The following is a 20140-nucleotide window of genomic DNA, read 5'->3' as shown; positions in this document are numbered from 1 at the left end:
CGTGTCACACATTTTTGCGGCCTTCGAAAAGTAACATATTATTGCAGTTGACTGTACGTCACGCTATCGAATTAAATTTACACTAGGGTTGAGTATGTACAGTCAGAAGCGGAAGTTGCTAAACGGGCGAGGTGTTCATTATCTTGACGCGACTTTATTGTTAAGAGAATAAGAGCGCGTCAAGGTAATTTTGAACACCTCGCCCGCTTAGCAACTTCTGCTGCTGACTGTATCTATAACGTAAACATGGCATACAAAACCGATGGAGCGGTGATTCAACGTTACATCATGGTGATGTCATTACTTATGGTGATTATACTGTAATATAACTGGCTTCTCGAACTTGCAAAATATGGACTAGCCTCGGCCTGCGGTTTCGTCCGTCTACGAAGCGTAGGTATGTTCCCGTATAGTCGGTGTATTCCTTTTTGTCCCAGCCCCACGTGACCGCCGTCATACATGAGGCATGGATAGGGTTTGCACGACGGATCCGAAATGTACGGGAAGATCCGCGGATCCGGATCCAGATCCGGATAATTTCATACATTCCGGATCCGGATTGCAAACCCTAGGCATGGACAAATGGGAACGAGTACAGTCGCCATCAGATATATCGGAGCGGCCGAGGTGCTCACAAATATCTGAACACGCCTCTATTGTCATGGCGTTAGAGTGACCGTGTAGATATTTTTGAGCACCTCGACCGCTCCGATATATCTAATGGCGACTGTAGTATGAACGCACCGATTCTCATCTGTGCCCGGCGCGGCGCGGCGGGACAAATGGTAGTACCTTTCTTAACTGTCCATCGGTGGACCTTATGCCTTTTGTAATAAGGTATACGAACTGTCAGTTAACCGTTTCGACGCCGTGTCAAACACAAAAGCTGTCACGCTGACGCCACGTCACCGAAGTGTCAAAACTGAAATTGAACTTTATGCATATGCACGTAGGTCTATGTTGCTCTGTGGCCTGTGACCGATTAATCGGTCTCTGGCGTTGAACCTACGGTGCGGATATATCGGTCATTGGCGTCCAAAAGGTTAACAGGGTGGCTGTGGGCGATGGTACAGCTTATAAACAGTAGGTTTAAGTATATCTCGATTTTTTTCGATGTGTCATTAACGAAATTGATCCTTTGTTGGTCTTAAATAAATTTAATTTAATTTAATTTTAATTTTATTTATTTTTTACGGACAACCGCAACTAAAATGGTAAAAAGCCATTTACGGTCCTAGTTGTATTTCTAGGAACGAATTACGTTATGAATATTTTTAGCGATTGTTTATCATTATCGTCATAAATTATTAAATATTTATACCTATCGCGATGAGTTCACTTCCATATAATGTGCTGTAAATATCTAAAGTTAGTAAACAATATCTGAAAGTACATATCTTATACCTTTATACGAGCAATTCTTGTTTATTTATTTATATATGTATATATAGTTCGGGGATCTCGGAAACGGCTCTAAGGATTTCGATGAGATTTGCTATATGGGGGTTTTCGGGGGCGAAAAATCGGTCTAGCTAGGTCTTATCTCTGCATGGGAAAACGCAAATTTTTGAGTTTTTATATGTTTTCCGTAAAGCCTGACCAGTAATATATGTCCATTGTAAAGAGGGCGCTGTTATTCTAATGTAATCTAATGTATAGGGTGACAGTTCATTATAGTATGGAAAAATTAGTTCCATTGAAATTCCGCAACATGGCGCGTGATCATATCCTGGTCAGGCTTTAGATTGGTCTGTTCTGAAACTTCTGAATAAATGACTTTTTTTGCATGGTGAGCCTTAGGAGGATGAGACGTGCTCTTATAAAGTTATGACTCTAAAATTAGATTAGATCGAAAACAATGCGCGCTTTGTTGTCCAAGATATTATCAGGCGGTCTAGCATGAGTTGCGTTCTCGCGCGCGACTCCATACTTGAAGTCGCGCGCGAGAACGCAACTCATGCTAGACCGCCAGGTAAAGAAACGCGTTGCACTAGGAATTTCGTACCTTCGAATGTTCCTATCTCTATTCCTCGCGCGTAGGGTTGCCAGATCGACAGGCGCTATTATCGGAAAAAAATATCAATTTTTCGGGATTTTGAGACTTAAGTCGGGAAAAAAATACATTCAAATTAAAGTAATTGTATTAAAAACAACGATATTTTACATTATTGGCACTACGTCAGCTGCTCTGCCCATAGGCGTTTTTATAACGCTGACGCGCTCGACACGGGTCGCTCGCTCGCCTGACGACAGCTCGGAACTTGAAATTATTGTTTTATAACGTGCAGCTGTTTTTCGGGACAATTTCCACTTTGTCGGGAATCGGGAAAACATGCTAAAAATCGGGAGAATCCCGCCAAATCCCGACCATCTGGCAACCCTACTCGCGCGTATAGGTATATGTCACCGTAAAATTGTAAACACTCGTCATATTATAATCTCGCTAGTTACATTATAAACTGACGGTAGGGAGATTATAATCTAACCTAACCTACGTTAGATTATAAACTAACGGGTTCACAATCTTACGGTGTCATAGTATATTGCTGTTTGCTGTCTCGCCCATAATGACGGCGGTCAATGACACTGTGCGATCGGGATAGCAATATAATTATTATGCGTGCAATAGAGATAGTAACGGAATTCTTCGTGCTAAGCGTCCTTAAAGTGTCATTCTATGGAACTTGCTAACTATGTAAACAAACATCACTATTAAATTCATATTTTTTGACAATTTCAATACGGCGGTTTGTTTACATAGTTAGCAAGTTCCATAAAATGACACTTTACTCTATAAGCCATTCTCTGGTTCTGAAATAAGATTTAATCAAAAATTGCGCGCATCGCTGTCCAAGATATCAGGTAATATCAGCAACACTTAGCTGACCAGATTTGAATCTTATGTGTTTACAATAAGGTTCAGCAATTGTCAACGAAGGACAATAGTACTAAGAAATAAAACAAACAATAAATGAGTGTGATAAAGATTCTATCAAATAATCAAACTGATAACATTTGTTGGGAAAACGCTAGTGAATCATATTTCAGTGATTTATTATAACAATAACACATGTTTGGTGTTAAATATTTTAAACAAATAATTTTAAAGTGACTTTGACAAGTTTGACAATGTGTTAAGTGAGTTGTGTTAATATGAAATTTAAAATACTGAGTTTAGGTGAGGTGTAGGCTTAATTGTGTTGTTTACCACGTGTGTTGTGTTGTTATAATAAAATGATAATAATTTTTTTGTCCGCAGCGCGACTAAAATGGCTGGTGTCAGACTCATGTAGCGGCGGCGGCGACATGTCCCAAGTCAAACACTCCGACCCGGCCGCGGACAAGCGTAAGTCAACCTGGCGTTACCATGGTTACCAGTACCGTCTTTACGATAAGGGCACACGGGGCCCGTGCCCAGGGCCCCCATCCTCAGGGGGCTCCCAAGGACAGACAGTAACAGTATATTTGATTACCCATAACAAATAGAAGATCATAGTAGAAAAATGTTAGTTTAATTAGCTTTCTTTACTTTCCAAAAGGGCCCCAAATTCTTATGTGCCCAGGGGCTCCAGCATAGTTTAAGACGGCCCTGATGGTTACCAGTAGAATTTGACACTGGGTTAACTGTTTAGTCGCTTAACCTTGGGTTAGTGTGATGGTGCAAGTGCGCCTAAGGATGATCCCGATTGTAATGTATAGAATTAAATGCGACCTGTCACATTACATACGTAGGTACTCAATTATGTTACGACATACGCGCTTGACAACGCAAGCCGACGTGCTGGTTACGCATTACGCACTGGCGACAGTGGGGGGGGGGTCACTCCTCCTTTCGGGCAAACTCGGCTCCGTTCGATTCAACATTGCTCCGAGCAATTATCAGGGTTGCCACAACTTGACGTTCCTTTGCGTGCTCGACCACAGATGAGATAATGACTTGAATTTTGACAACCCTAAATAGCCGAAAGGGATAGTGCCATACATTAGAAAGGGACAGCGTGATTCGACCCTGAATCGCTGTCAAACTTTTTGTAGTAAGTGTCCTTTCTGTCCGGTAGTACTATTATTTATTCTGTGCTGACGATGGCGTGGTTCAGCCTATAAATTGAATGAGAGTCATTTTCATTTAGGATTTTCCGAATATCCGGAATTATTCCAGAATCTTCTTACCTCGCACAGCTATACTGTGGAATTAACTGACCTTCAAGTTTAAGAAAAGAGTGTACTCCCATCTTAAAGGCCGACAACGCACTTACAACCCCTCGGTGTTGCAGGTGTCCATGGGCGACGGTAATCTCTTACCATTAGGCTAATCTTCTGCTCGTTTGCTTCCTATATAAAAATAATGTCCTGAAAATACAAAAATTAAAAAAAATATTTGCGGCGTTTGGGGTACCTGGGGCCGTGGGGACCTAGCGCGCGTAGCCTCTATGAGGAGCTGTCAAAGCGCCTTATAGAGGCTCGTGGTGACCAGAGGTAGCGATGGGCGAGTCGAGTTATCTGATTCGAATAATTCGAATCAGCTTACAGATGAGTTAATTCGAATCAAGACTATTGGCAATTCGAATCAACTCGACCACTAGCTAACTCGACGAATGAATCACCAATTCGCCAACTCGACGAATGAATCACCAATTCGCCAACTCGCCGAGCAGAGTCAACGCTATCACACTGCTACTAAGGCCATTCAAAAATAAACCTTAAAACCGTACCCCGAAGGCTCTTTTTACAACAACTGCCGCTCGATTCGCCGTCTCAACTCGAGTTGGTACTATGACCATTCAAAAATAAACCTTAATTCCATGACCCGAAGGTTCTTTTTACAACAACTGCCGCTTGATTCGCCATTCCAAGTATCCCAACTCGAGTTCACTGCTAGTATGGCCATTCAAAAATAAACCTTAATTTCGTGCCCTAAAGGTTCTTTTTACAACAACTGCCGCGTAACTCGCCGTCTCAACTCGCTCCGCGCCTGTGCCTGTGACCTTGTCGCGAACCACGCGAATCGTCGAGTCGAGTCAACTCGATTTTGAATTCGAATCAGCGGCCGAATCAATTCGAATGATTCGAATTGAAAAAAAGTAGACTCGTCACATCGCTAAGTCCAGAGGGCTGGCCAATATTTTGCCCAGCGGATCAGCATTGCTATCCAGCGGGGCAACGCGGCCAGCCTTCTGGGCGCCCTACCGAGCGACCACGACCTAGGCCAAATATTTTTTTACAAGTTTTTATTTTAAGTATTTTTATTCAATAAATAAAAAAAAAATTGCAATACAAACAACTGAACTAACTAAAAATCTTTGAAATAAGAAGGTAAATTAGGCACATAACTGTACAACGTATTTGACTTTTGCCCTCAGCAGCGACAAGGTAAAGAAAACCCACAATAATAACATCATGAATAAGTAATTAATTACATAAATTGGCGTTTAAATTGCTGTCATAGTTAAGAAGCTGTCATTGTTTTAAAGGCTGACCTTCGACATTCTATTGTAATAACATCACTAGTATTTTACATTAATGAACCTTTTTGTAAACTGTTAGTTAGCTAGTTATTATAAACTTATATATGATCATTGTCAAGGGGGCGCTGTTATTCTCATGTTTAGTATGAAAAAATTGTATCAGTTAAATTCCGCAACATGGCGCGTGATTCCTGGTTTTACTTTTTTTTAGCATCATAAAGAGGGTAAATAATCTTGACATGTCTTTTTATTGAAAAATTTAATATAAGGTCCATCCGTTTTAGAGCTACTATGCCACAGGCAGTCATACATTGGCGTCAAACTTGTAACACCCCTCTGGAAACTGGTTTAAACATTGCATAGTTTTTACTGTTGTCAGAATTTTGAGTTTCTCCATAGTTTCTCGAAATAACCACAAAATTACCCTAATGCACCCCTAGTGTAAATTTCATTCGATAACGTGACGAGCGTTCGCTATTTAAATGACCATTTCGTTTATTACAGGTTAGCGTTAATATATGACCTAGTTTTAGTTTCAGTTGCCGTGACTGTAAAATCGAATTCCTAGGTCTTCTGGCCAATCGCCAACACTACTGTTCACATTTTAGTGCTAAACAATTTCCTGTCATTATTCTATGTATAAACCTACTTTGTTTTGCTTTACAATGAAATCCCTATTACGTACAATATGTATAATACCCACAACATATTTAAGCCTAAAGCTCTGTTTTCTAGCCTAAAGCTCATATAGTGGCAGTCTCCATACAAAATACTACTAATTTTGTATGGAAACGACCGCTATATGACGGCACCGCTATCCTAGGAAAACAGAGCTTTAGGCTTATGTTGTGGGTACTAGACGATGATATAGGATAATATTATAAAAAGATATAAGTAGATACTTGGATACCTAAATACTTTTATACATAGAACACATTCACAACTTAGAAACAAAATATGTGTGATAATCACACAAATAAACATTGAATTCAACCCTCCTTCTAGGCAGGGGCACTGCCGACTAGGCTAGGAGGCTATTATTATTAAGTATTATATTACTTTTGGGTTACAGTCAAGTGTAAAAATATGGGTGTAGACAACTTACTCAAAAATATGTCCCATAATTCTTAATTCGCTGACATAAGCATGGGACATATTTGTGAGATGATTTGTGCACCCATATTTTTACACTTGACTGTACGTAACACTAAAATAACACTCATGCTACATTTGCTACAAGTTAACTAAATATTTCGGCCAGGATTGTTAATGTAAACATTCCGACAAATTGACCTACATAAAATAAAATTAACAATTTGAATAAATCTACATAACAATGGCGTCAACCGATCAAGTCGGCTACAATAGTTACATAATTACCATTCATTTAAAACAAGCATTTAATCTGTGTTTACATATAACCGGTTAACCCGGGTTAGTGTATTATCCCTATTGAGATATGCTTGGTCAAGCAAATCTTGTCAGTAGAAAAATGCGGCAAATTAAAAAAAAAAGCGGCCAAGTGCGAGTCGGACTCGCCCATGAAGGGTTCCGTATTTAGGCGATTTATGACGTATAAAAAAAAACTACTTACTAGATCTCGTTCAAACCAATTTTCGGTGGAAGTTTACATGGTAATGTACATCATATATTTTTATTAGTTTTATCATTCTCTTATTTTAGAAATTACGGGGGGTGGGGGGACACACATTTTACCACTTTGGAAGTGTTTCTCGCGCAAACTATTCAGTTTAGAAAAAAATGATATTAGAAACCTCAATATCATTTTTGAAGACCTATCCATAGATACCCCACACGTATGGGTTTGATGAAAAAAAAAATTTTGAGTTTCAGTTCGAAGTATGGGGAACCCCAAAAATTTATTGTTTTTTTTCTATTTTTGTGTGAAAATCTTAATGCGGTTCACAGAATACATCTACTTACCAAGTTTCAACAGTATAGTTCTTATAGTTTCGGAGAAAAGTGGCTGTGACATACGGACGGACAGACAGACGGACAGACGGACAGACAGACAGACAGACAGACATGACGAATCTATAAGGGTTCCGTTTTTTGCCATTTGGCTACGGAACCCTAAAAATCGCGGGTTAGCAACACTACGTTTGATTTGTTTGAAGACCGTGTGTCATTTTATATCTTATCTGTGGAACTGTTTTGTTTACATTTAATCGTTGCTGCTTTTTGTTCGTTTCCTAGGGATACCATACTTTAATTTGCATTAAATTGCTACTGACCAGGGATGTTGCGAATATCCGCATCCGCAACCGCGGAACTTCCGCATTATTTTCAACATCCGCATCTGCATCCGCATAAAATCGATGCGGATTTAATGCGAATGCGGATGTGGAACAGGTCGGTACAGGAACGTCTTAGCATCGGCGTGCTAGACTGCTAGGTAATTTAGTCATTAGCCAAAAAACCCTATTAGAAATTAGCAGTCAAGCGTGAGTGGGACTTAATGTACGGAACCCTTAGAACGCGAGTCCGACTCGCACTTGTCGGTTTTTTGAAATAAAAATTACTAAAATGTAATATTTGACGTTTTTTATGGTACTATCTTGACATCCGCATCCGCATCCGCGGATGTGAGCCTTTAAAAATCCGCATCCGCATCCGCGGATGTCAAAAAATCGGCATCCGCAACATCCCTGGTTGGAATTGTTCTCTTCATTACAGATATGAATTAAAATATTATATTAGTCATTAGCCAAAAAACCTATTAGAAATTAGCAGTCAAGCGTGAGTGGGACTTAATGTACGGAACCCTTAGAACGCGAGTCCGACTCGCACTTGTCGGTTTTTTGAAATAAAAATTACTAAAATGTAATATTTTACGTTTTTTATGTACCTATCTTGACATCCGCATCCGCGGATGTCAAAAAATCGGCATCCGCAACATCCCTGCTACTGACATATCTAGCTTACATACTATATAAAATGTGTCTAGTATAACATAACGTTTCATTGCAGCGGACCGCCGACGCGGCGCGGCGGGCCGGGCGGCGGCGCTGCGGCGCGCGCCGTCCGACTCCGACTGCTCCGGCGAGACCGCCTCGCTGTCCGCCGACAGCGGCGAGCGCCGCCCGCCGCCGCCGCCGCCGAGAGGAAAGACTAGGAAGTGAGTCATCTTGAATTATCGGCCAGACATGGGGGTTTGGGGCATATAGTACACAAGAACCATCTTGGTAAGAAAGGTTGGGCAACACTGACTCTGATTGCTCCGGCAAGACCGCCTCGCTGTCCGCCGACAGCGGCGAGCGCCGCCCGCCGCCGCCGCCGCCGCCGAGAGGAAAGACTAGGAAGTGAGTCATCTGAATGTATCCGTCAGATATGAAGGGTTGGGGCATATAGTACACAACAACCATCTTTGTAAGAAAGGTTGGGCAACACTGACTCCGATTGCTCCGGCAAGACCGCCTCGCTGTCCGCCGACAGCGGCGAGCGCCGCCCGCCGCCGCCGCCGCCGAGAGGAAAGACTAGGAAGTGAGTTATCTGAATTTATCCGTCAGATATGAAGGGTTGGGGCATATAGTACACAACAACCATCTTTGTAAGAAAGGTTGGGCAACACTGACTCCGATTGCTCCGGCAAGACCGCCTCGCTGTCCGCCGACAGCGGCGAGCGCCGCCCGCCGCCGCCGCCGCCGAGAGGAAAGACTAGGAAGTGAGTCATCTCTCATCTGAATATTTCAGCTGTGCTAGATGGGTTAGTGAGCTGAAACTTTGGTATGTAAAGAGATTTAGGTGTAATATGAATGAAAAACATGACTCTAGACTGAGACCAAAGCTAGACTATTTAGATAGACAAAAACCTGTATTAATATAGTTGAGAAAAAGACAGACAACACACCAAGGCGTTGGAACAGCTGTCTATGACAAAAGGGTAGGGTGACACTGCGCTTCGACTAAGACTGCTCCGGCGAGCGCCACCCGCCGCCGCCGCCGCCGAGAGGAAAGACTAGGAAGTGAGTCATCTGAATTTATCTGTCAGATATTTTAGCTAGCCAGCCAGGGGCTAGGGGGTTGGGACCATATAGTACAGTACACAACAACCATCTTTGTAAGAAGGGTAGGGTGACACTGCGCTTTGACACCGACTGTTCCGGCGAGACCGCCTCGTTGTCCGCCGAGAGCGGCGCCGCCGCCGCCGCCGCCGCCGCCGAGAGGGAAAGCTAGGCAGTGAGTCATCAAAATGTTTACACGATTCTAGAAGACTTAGAGAGCTGAAAATTTTTGTATGAAGAGATTTAGGTGTATAATGAATGAAAAAAATGGCTGTAACCTCCAAACGTCAGGTTATAAGATATAAATACTGCTTTTTTTCATGGCAGCGATGTTTAAACTAACATAAACCGAACCTGCCGAACCCTACGCCAAGTCAGACGACGCTACGGGGCCACGCTGCACGCTGTTACGTCGCCGCCGAAATCTAATTAGTTTAATTTCTTTTTTTGTGTATTGTTTTTCTTTTTCTTTTCCTTTGTAGTTTCACAGTGCCTTGGTTGTATACTGTAATGCTGTGTTACTTACTTGATAAATAAATAAATGAATGTTTGGTTCAGCCGTCGGCGCGGCAGCGAGTGGGAGGTGCTTGAGGGTCTGAAGGACGGGCAGCGCTTCGAGCGGCGGCCCGAGGTGTTCAACGGGTTCCTGCACAAGAAGAGGAAGTGGCCGCTGAAGGGATGGCACAAGGTACCAGTAGTAGTGGATGTTTTTAGGGTTCCGTACCAAAAAGGTACAAAAGGAACCCTTATGGTGCGACTCTGTCCGTCCGTTCGTCCGTCTGTCTGTCACATTGCTAAATATCTCGAGAACTACTGAAGCTATAGATTTGAAATTTGAAATAGTTATGATTGTTATGAACAATGCTAACCCAAACACATTGGAATTGGTTTTTTTTTTGTACAAGTATCAAACTAAATATGTATGTCACATATTTACAAAAATAGATTCCGTTAAAATCTGTTCCACATATTTACTATTCGATAATCACGTTGATAAGTAGGTACAGATACAGACAGACATTATATACCAAAAATATATGACACCAAACCAGGGATCGGAACCGGTTTTATGCAAAAACTTAGAAATAACCATATTTTTTTAATTATTTTATTTTCGAAATGTAGGACTCAGTTGTGTGTTTAGGTTACGACTTCGTGTTATTAGATTGCTCAATTAGAAATGAAGTAATTAGCAAAGAACGAAAAAATACCGTTTCCGTTCCCATACAAAAAATACCGGTATCCGATACCTGCACCAAACACCATACAGGGCCATCTAATTTGGCAGTCAACTAAGGACCAATTTTTTTTGGACAATACATCTCTATTCTACAGTCATAAATCTTTCAATTTTGTGTATAAGTTGGTGATTTAGTATTTTGTAAAGAAGTCACTTGTAAATTTACCTTCTATTGAACATCAAACATCAACATTTATTCAGCAAATAGGCCACAAGGGCACTTTTACATGTCAACATGAAATTTACATACAAGCAAAAAAAAACACACCGTCAACAGTGGATGATTCAGGGTTAGTTTCACTAGACTTATATCGACCGGGACATGAACCGTGATTTACCTTTTGTATTGTTTTCGAGCTCCCGATATTTCGACGCAGTTACATACATCTTGTTCACGGGTAACTGAAGATAGCGGGTGGTTGTCAAAGTTGTAAGTTGTATACAAAAGGTAATCACGGTTCATATCCCGGTCGATATCAGTCTAACACATCATCAATTATAAAAAAAAAGTCAAAATCCTGTATACCTAATGTACAAACAAAAATGTGATTGTTAATGTTTTATACCTCAAAAAACATTTAAACCGCAAATATCATTCATAAGTTGTGGTTACCTTCAGAAGTTGTGGTTACCTATAATTAGAGAAGCATCAGTCATGATTGTTGAATAGATTTATAGCATGTAAGATGTAATCTGTTGGTAATCCTAAATAAAGAAAATAATTTTTTCCAGCGATTCTTCGTGGTAGACGGCGGTATACTGGTGTACGCTCGCTCGCCTACCGACGTGGCGCGCGGCCGCCTGCACGGCTCTCTGGACGTCGGTCTGTCTGTCATCTCGGCTAAACCAAGGAGGCGAAGGATTGACATCGATGCCGACGAGTTCATATACCATCTGAGGGCTAAGACACCTGATGTCTTCCGGACATGGCTGAACGTGTTAAAGGCGCATCGGTGAGTGTTTTTAGGTATTATCATGTAACACTAGCCTCGTGTCACTAAACGACCTCGCTTGCTCGCTCTTTAACTCGCATTTGGAAAATGTTTACACCTCTTACGCTCGCTCTTTAACTCGCATTTCGACTGCAATGTTTACACCTCTTAGTTTAGTAAGTGTTCTCTGGAACTCTGGACGTCGGTCTGTCCGTCATCTCGGCTAAACCAAGGAGGCGAAGGATTGACATCGACGCCGACGAGTTCATATACCATCTGAGGGCTAAGACACCTGATGTCTTCCGGACATGGCTGAACGTGTTAAAGGCGCATCGGTGAGTGTTTTTAGGTATTATCATGTAACACTAGCCTCGTGTCACTAAACGACCTCGCTTGCTCGCTCTTTAACTCGCATTTGGAAAATGTTTACACCTCTTACGCTCGCTCTTTAACTCGCATTTCGACTGCAATGTATACACCTCTTAGTTTAGTAAGTGTTCTCTGGAACTCTGGACGTCGGTCTGTCCGTCATATCGGCTAAACCAAGGAGGCGAAGGATTGACATCGATGCCGACGAGTTCATATACCATCTCAGGGCGAAGACACCTGATGTCTTCAGGACATGGCTGAATGTGTTAAAGGCGCATCGGTGAGTGTTTTTAGGTATTATCATGTAACACTAGCCTCGTGTCACTAAACGACCTCGCTTGCTCGCTCTTTAACTCGCATTTGGAAAATTTTTACACCTCTTAGTTTAGTAAGTGTTCTCTGGAACTCTGGGCGTCGGTCTGTCCGTTATTTCGGCTAAACCAAGGAGGCGAAGGATTGACATCGATGCCGATGAGTTCATATACCATCTGAGGGCTAAGACACCTGATGTCCTCAGGACATGGCTGAACGTGTTAAAAGCGCATCGGTGAGTGTTTTTAGGTATTATCATGTAACACTAGCCTCGTGTCACTAAACGACCTCGCTTGCTCGCTCTAAAGACTCGCATTATATCTTAAAATCTCATCTCTTAAAACTCGCATTTGGACAATGTTTACACCTCTTAGTTTAGTAAGTGTTCTCTGGAACTCTGGATGTCGGCCTGTTTATCATCTAGGCTAAACCACTGAGGCGACGCATGGACGTCGATGCTGACAAATTGTATGTGTTTTTCTCAAAAAAATATGGTACGGGACAGGTGAAACTAAATAAAAGCTTGTAAAAAATGACCGTTTTGCAGGTTATACCGGCAGCACCTCCTGACGTTCGGCGCCCGCGAGTCCGTGCCAAAGATCCACGCGCCGCTCGACGACCTGCCGCCCACAGACACTTCGTCTCGTAAGTACTTTATGTAACGTCGTGTGTGGAGCGCTTTCGTGAAATCTTAAGTGTAAGGCCTTAGTGGACGCTCGCTCGGCGGGGCGTGCAGCGTGGCTGTGGGCTCACTTGTGACGTGAGCAGCGTGCACTAAGGCCGCTCCTATACGTGCGCATTTGTTCAACATGCACGCCGCACGCCCCGCCCCGCTGCACGCACAACTCGAGCGTCCACTCATGCCTTACACTAAGTCACATGTTTTTAATCTCTCGCGGACATACGAGACGCGACACATCAGTAGTTTTACCAAAAACATGCTATAGCTGGTCAACCAAATCTTGTCAGTAAAAAAAGGCGCGAAATTCAAATTTTCTATGGGACGATATCCCTTCGCGCCTACATTTTTCAAATTTGCCGCCTTTCTCTACTGTCAAGATCTGGTTGACCAAGTATATTTTTAATGCGGTTGGCAACTGTCAAAGGTTTGCATACATGGCGCTATCATAGCTCGCCTTTATCTATGAGATTTGGCTTAAAGGGCTGACATCCAGGGCATTAAAAAAACAAAAATTTGACTCAATTCTAGGGATTGACAGGGCAAGCTATGATGGCGCCATCTGCTAAATACTTCGACCGGCCAACCCCATTCAGTATGATTGAAGCCTTGTTTTTAACTGTAACGTTTCATGAAAACAAATTACTTATATAGCCTCCTAAGGCCCAGCCATACAAACGAAAGATACAAAATTTGCCACTGAAATTTGAACCTAAACTGTAGGAAAGAGAGTTCATTTTGCGTTGTTTGAAAATTGATCGAAACAAAGCAAAAGCGACTCTGTCCCAATTGAACATGGTTTAAATTACATCGAATAGGTACTACAGGTAGGACCTTGGGCCTTAGGAGGATAGAATAAATTAGGTGATTTTAGCTGGTTTTGAGATAAGTTTTAGGATTTTAATGGTTTTAAGCATGCTTTCAAGATTTTATTTGAATTGTGTGAAACATTTGATTTTTAAGAATGTTAGCTAATATTTTCCATAATTGCGCTCAATTTAGAGAATGTTATATTCTTAGAACTCATAATATTTAGACCATGGGCCTGTTTCTAAAGCTTGTAACTTGTAATACAAGCGGATGTAACTTTTTGACAGCGTTTGTTAGAAAGGGACTTCCAACTGTATTACAAGTTACAAGCTTTAGAGAAAGGGCCCCATATCTTTATCAATATTTTACTGCATTCATACCGAGAACGAACTATAGGAATAAAATAGTTTTTATTTCCGTAGGCACATCCCAATCATGTTCAGAATCCTTCTCAAGCCTGGCCCCATCCCGAACCAATCCCAAGACTTCCCTCGCCTTATCTATATCTTCGATCTATGAAAAAAATACACAGCCGAGAACAGACGGCATTATACCTTACGAAAGTTCAGATTTCTTTAAATCAGAAACTTCGGAAATAGATCCAAATAAAAGTGGCAATCTCTGTTCTACGCATTGTAAAAACAGAGAGAATATAACAGTACCTACAACTTTAAGTATAGATGAACAACAAATGCATAGTACGGATCTAGATTTGAATACTCCTAATAGTTATAATATAGGAGAGTCTATCAGTGAACTGAAAGCCAAATCAAATTTAGAAACCTTAAGTAATGACAGCTCGGAGAAAAAGACAAATTCTAAATCAAGAGATGATAATCTACATTTAAATATAGACGATTTAACTACACATTATATCAATAGCAATTCACCACTATGGTTGGATAGTAAAGATCAAACTGCACTATTCTGTTTTCGACGTAAACGTCAGAACAGAGCTAGAAATGAAGAGGAGTGGACTATGCAGAGAAGTAGGAAGAGTACTAATCTAGTGAAATATAGGAATGCCGGGGAAGAACCACCTTTAACTAAACCGTTGTTAAGACAAATGTTACTATGCAAATTTAAACGTAATTTTGGAAATCGCAATGTTAACGATAAATGTATTATTTGTGATTCGGCCAATGATGATGATAATAAAACTGATAAATCCACACAAGATGATATAACTGCATCGGAGTTCGATTATATTTGTGAAAAAATAATATTTAATCTGTTTGGTGATTACAATATCAATACAAACGGAAAGGAATCTAGCATTTATGTCAACCACGTGGTAAAAGAACTTTATGAACTCAAATGGAATGAAAGCGAAAAACATCCCGTGAAATTTTTATTCAAATCCCTTTTACAATATTTCTTAAAAAACACTGAAGGTAAACTTAAAGGTAGTATTCAACGAGATATAGCTACCAGTAAACCATCTATTACGTATTTCACTAGAGATAAAGAAATTTCTAACATTCAAAATGATCCCAAAGAAACTGGATCTTGTAAATTTACACAATACTCACAGGATATTGAAAAATTAATAAATAGTACCATATACGCTTGTTCACATGACCATTATATGCAGGGTTGGTCGTTTAAAGGTAGAAGCAAAGAGACTGACATTGCTATAACAAAGGCACTTATTGATAACCTGGATACATCATCTAAAATTAGTAATATAACAATTAAACATATCCATGAAAACCAAACGGATTCTTCAGAACTACCACTGTTACAACAATATTTCAAACGTATCTTGAGTGAAACAGCAATACCAAAGCCTGTAGCAAAAGACTTCCTAAACGCATATCTAGATGTACTAAATCATCGGAGCAGAAGTGAGACAAGTACTGAATCTAGTGAGATTTCGAGGGCTTCAAACGTTGAATGTGAGCCAATATGCGATATCCAAGCCGAATGTGTACAAAACAAAATTTCTAAATGTGTGTCCACTTGTAAAAAGGCATTTGTTGGTGATACTATAGATATTGCTGAAGGTGAAGATCCAATGAATTTAAAGGATATACTTAATAAAATGATTGGTTTCTTTTGCAATAAACTTGATGAAGATCGTGAAGATAACAATGCTAACAAAACAAGCACAGATAGAACTGAACTGAAAAGTCAAGACCTCAACTCCAAGCCCATTATGTCTGGGACCTTAAATTCTAATAAAATTGTAATAGACCTTTCAAAATATGACATTGACAATATTTATCTGACTAACAACGCATTAGAACCGAAATGTATAACAATACATTTAAAAGAAAAAACGCTGGATTCTAACGAATCGAAGCATAAGAAATCGATTTCTAAAGTTTGTAACGAAAATATAGTCGGAACTTCTGACAAAATAAAATATGTGCCAAATAATTCAGGCGTATACTTGAAGTCTGACGATATTTTAAAGGATGATAATACTGAACATTCTCAACTACTTAATGACGAAGATGTACACACAGCTTCCAGCGGAGCAACGTCAAAAGCGTACTTACATATCGATAGTCATGATAACCTTGACATGAGTAGAAGTAATAATAATAGCTATTCTAAAGAAATGCCTATTCCAAATCATAAACAAAATACTCAATGTTTCTTTCTTTCTTCTATCAAACAAGACGTACCTATATCACATGATAAAATAAAGAAAATTAATAAAGATTGGCACGGTCTTGTACCAGACCGCTTTTCCCCGCAAATTTTAAAGCGCAAAACTGAAAACGAGCATTTCATTTTGCGCATTTTGGAACACTTGATACGCCTTTCTAAGGATTATCCTGGTATAAACAAAGATATCAACAGCGTATATTTGAAAATAAAGAAGACTTGTGAAAAAAGGACTAATGAGCTTGTAGAACTTGGTCTCCTTGGTAGAATTTATAGAAAAGAAAACAATCGAAAATCAATAAACAATGATTCATCAATGTCTAACCGAATTAGACATATTCATAGAAAGGCAATTGAAATCGCAGTGAATACAAGCTTTATATTTCCCAGTTTAAAAATGACCAAAGACGAAACTCTTAGCGCAATAGTTCTTGCAGAAGCCTTGGCTAATATTGCTGTTCAAACTCTGTCAATAGATGACGAAGTTAAAGAACAATTAAGAATTGACGCAAAAGAGGAATGGTTTAAGAGACTAACGCAAGAATATGTTAAGAATAATGCAATCAAATGCATGCTGAAAAACAACCACATACCTCAAAGTATAAGGATAGCCCATCCGATCAGAGCGAACATTCCAGAAAGAATTCATTCATTCCCTGCTTCAAATTCTTCAACAATATTCAATGAACTATCAAACTTATCCCCCCCTCTTACAATATCAAGCTCAAAGAAGAAGAAAGAACAGCGTATTTGGGAGAGTAATATAGAACAGTTGTATACGTGTACGAATTGTAAACTGGCACGGTCTGAGTCTATGACTGATTCTAGCGATCATATAGGCAATGCTATGAGCGATGATTTGAAAACTGTCTACAGATGTACTAGTGAGCCATCCTACTGTTCTGGTTTGTTTTCTTAAACGTTTTTGTTGATTTATTAAGGATTATGTGACGAAAATATTAGTTATTGCAGAAAATGAAAGTAGTTAAGTACTAGGATAATACAGTAGTTAAAAATGGAAAATGTCTACAATGATTGGTATAGACGGTAATATAATGTAAGAAAATTAATTGGTGATCGTGTAGTATACGTTCGTTGATAAAATAATAAATTATGGTTTGCAATATACACGAAAAAAAGTTGCTAAAAGTGAAGTAGATTTGATAGTTTTAAATAAGCTATTTGCTATTAGAGTAAAGTCCATTGTTAAATACTAAAAGTTAAAGTATGTATAAGTAATCAAAATAGATAGATGTTCAATAAAGTAGTTAGTAGTTAAACGTAGCTAGACGCTAAAAGATAAGTAGTTTGTTATCTAAAGAACCAGTGTCTAGAAAAGATTAGTAGTAGATTCCTAAATTCTTATATGTTAATATAATTATGTATGTTTTTTGTCTGTACTTTCATTGATTTAGTCTAGTTATTCCTAGTTAAAATAGTTATTTTAGTAGGTAGTTACAATTGATGAGGAAATTGAAATATGTATATCTTTAATATTGTAAGTGTATCTTCTTCTGTAGTATTATTAGGCATGTTGTTCTGACATATGAATTTAAGTATTAGATTCTGATCCCTGTCACGTTGAGTTATAAGATGATATTGATGTACTTTAAACGCACCAATTTTTGATATTTTCCTGGTAATAGCGTATGTTTTTACAAGCTTTCATTTAACTTGCCCTGTTGGTATGTATGTTAAAGTGTCATTCTATGGAACTTGCTAATTATGTAAACAAACCACCATATTAAAATTGTCTCTAAATGTCAATTTACTAGTGACTTTTGTTTACATAGTTAGCAAGTTCCATAGAATGACACTTTAGTTGGTTTTTGTTAGTTGGTGTGGGTCAAATCTTGGAAGCTGAATTTGACCCACTTCCCGATTTCTGATTGAGCTGAAATTTTTGCATACATATCATATGTAAGTCGGGGACAATGCAATATTATGGTACCATCGAGCTGATCTGATGATGGAGACAGGAGGTGGCCATAGGAACTCTGTGATGAAACAACGCAACCTAATTGTGTTTGGGGTTGTTAGAATTGCATCGATGAGTATTAGTTGCCTGTGGAAAGAGAAGTACAGTCAGCGATAAAAACTTGTATCAAAAATTAAATTTTTGCTAAAAACTCATTTTATCAATAATCTTTTGACTCAATATCGGCAAACCTTCTAAACCGTTCACACTTTTAACTGGCAATTTGTAAACCTTATTGCAAATACATAAGGTTCAAAATGGCCAGTTAAGAATGTAGCTGTTAGAACATAGACATTTCGTTTCCCCCTAGATTTCCATTATTTTCCATGTGTATTAAGTATAGTAATTCGTACCCATTTTTTGAAGTGAAAACTTCTTTAGCGGCGCTGTGCACTTTTTGAGGTGGGGAAAAATGTTAAACTCGCGACAGATCGAAAAACTGTTGTCAATGTCATTGAGTTTTTCTTTATTGATTTAAATGCCATCTAGTGAGTTTTCCTCTAACTGGTATTAATATAACTCGAGTACTAACTGTGATGTGCTTAGGGGTTTCAAGTAATTAACGCTAACGCTAGATGGAGTTAACCTCAATTATACATAGTGCATTTTGCACTAGTCATTGAGTTTTCACTTCTGCCGGCACTCCCGGAGTGCAACCCGTTGTTTTTAATGTAGTTCTAAGCTAAATCTCCTCTTCTTTCCCTCCTGCACCTCCCCTTTAGGAGTGTTATGGATTGATTAAAATAACAACACTCAAGAGCAATTCAACGGGTTACCTTGTATAGAAATTTCCATATGAACATATCGGTTTTCATAGCTTTCCTAAAAGTTTAGCGTCTTGGATGGCGCCATGTTTTGTGGTAATGCCATCCCCACCGAGGGCACCGTACTTTCAAGTATTTGTTGTCATAACGGCAACAGAAATACATCATCTGTGAAAATTTCAACTGTCTAGGTTCATGAGATACAGTCTGGTGACAGACAGACAGGCGGGCAGTGGAGTCTTAGTAATTCCCGTTTTTACGCTTTGGGTACGGAACTTTTAAAATTGGCTTAAGAAAATCAATCCATACAACTCCAAACTGTGTGTGTTTTCCATAGGGCTGATTAGCCCTAACGGCGGCCCCATCCGCGGCCCGCAGGCCGGGTTCGTGTCGGGCACCCCTGGCGGCCGACTGGCGGGCTGGATTGTCGGTAAGTCGCACTCGTCAGCCTCGTTCTTGACAACGGCGGTGTGGCAGTTCCCATACAAGTTGCAGTCCGTCTGCATCGGCCCTTAGGGCCACCCCACATCTAGCGTCTTTCGAGCGTCGTCTACAACTCTATGGCCGCTGCTCGACGCAACGTCGACGCAACTGCGCAGCGACGTCATTTTCCATAGCGCTGACCAGACGCCGACGCTCGAAAGACGCTAGATGTGGGGTGGCCCTTAACCTTTTGGACGCCAATGACCGATATATCCCCACCGTAGGTTCAACGCCAACGATTAATCGGTCACAGACCACAGAGCAACTTAGACCTACGTGCATATGCATAAAGTTCAATTTCAGTTTTGACACTTCGGTGACGTGGCGTCAGCGTGACAGCTTTTGTGTTTGACACGGCGTCGAAAAGGTTAAGGCTCATTTACACGGCGCGCGAACTCGTATACCTACGATTTTAGTTACATTGCGGCCATTGAGGTTACATCAACTCAGCCGATCGGTCAAATGAC

The 20140-nt window shown here is 40.2% G+C and overlaps 1 protein-coding gene across 1 annotated transcript in view; it reads left to right on the top strand.

Annotated features, from left to right (window-relative positions):
* Positions 1-3278: 3278 nt before the first annotated feature.
* LOC134657963 (oxysterol-binding protein-related protein 6-like) overlaps positions 3279-20140 on the top strand; it is a 52072-nt gene continuing 35210 nt past the window's right edge. Inside the window, exons 1-6 of the mRNA XM_063513568.1 lie at positions 3279-3346; positions 8457-8604; positions 10049-10178; positions 11463-11683; positions 12891-12988; positions 19528-19620. Of these exons, the coding sequence (XP_063369638.1) occupies positions 3307-3346; positions 8457-8604; positions 10049-10178; positions 11463-11683; positions 12891-12988; positions 19528-19620 (730 nt within the window). The 5' untranslated portion in view covers positions 3279-3306. The remainder of the gene's footprint in view (positions 3347-8456; positions 8605-10048; positions 10179-11462; positions 11684-12890; positions 12989-19527; positions 19621-20140) is intronic.

The sequence above is a fragment of the Cydia amplana genome, chromosome 21 (assembly GCF_948474715.1).
Source record: "Cydia amplana chromosome 21, ilCydAmpl1.1, whole genome shotgun sequence".
NCBI lineage: Eukaryota > Metazoa > Arthropoda > Insecta > Lepidoptera > Tortricidae > Cydia > Cydia amplana.
The sequence above is the reverse complement of the archived record's forward strand: the minus strand, read 5'-3'. Positions and strand labels throughout refer to the sequence as shown.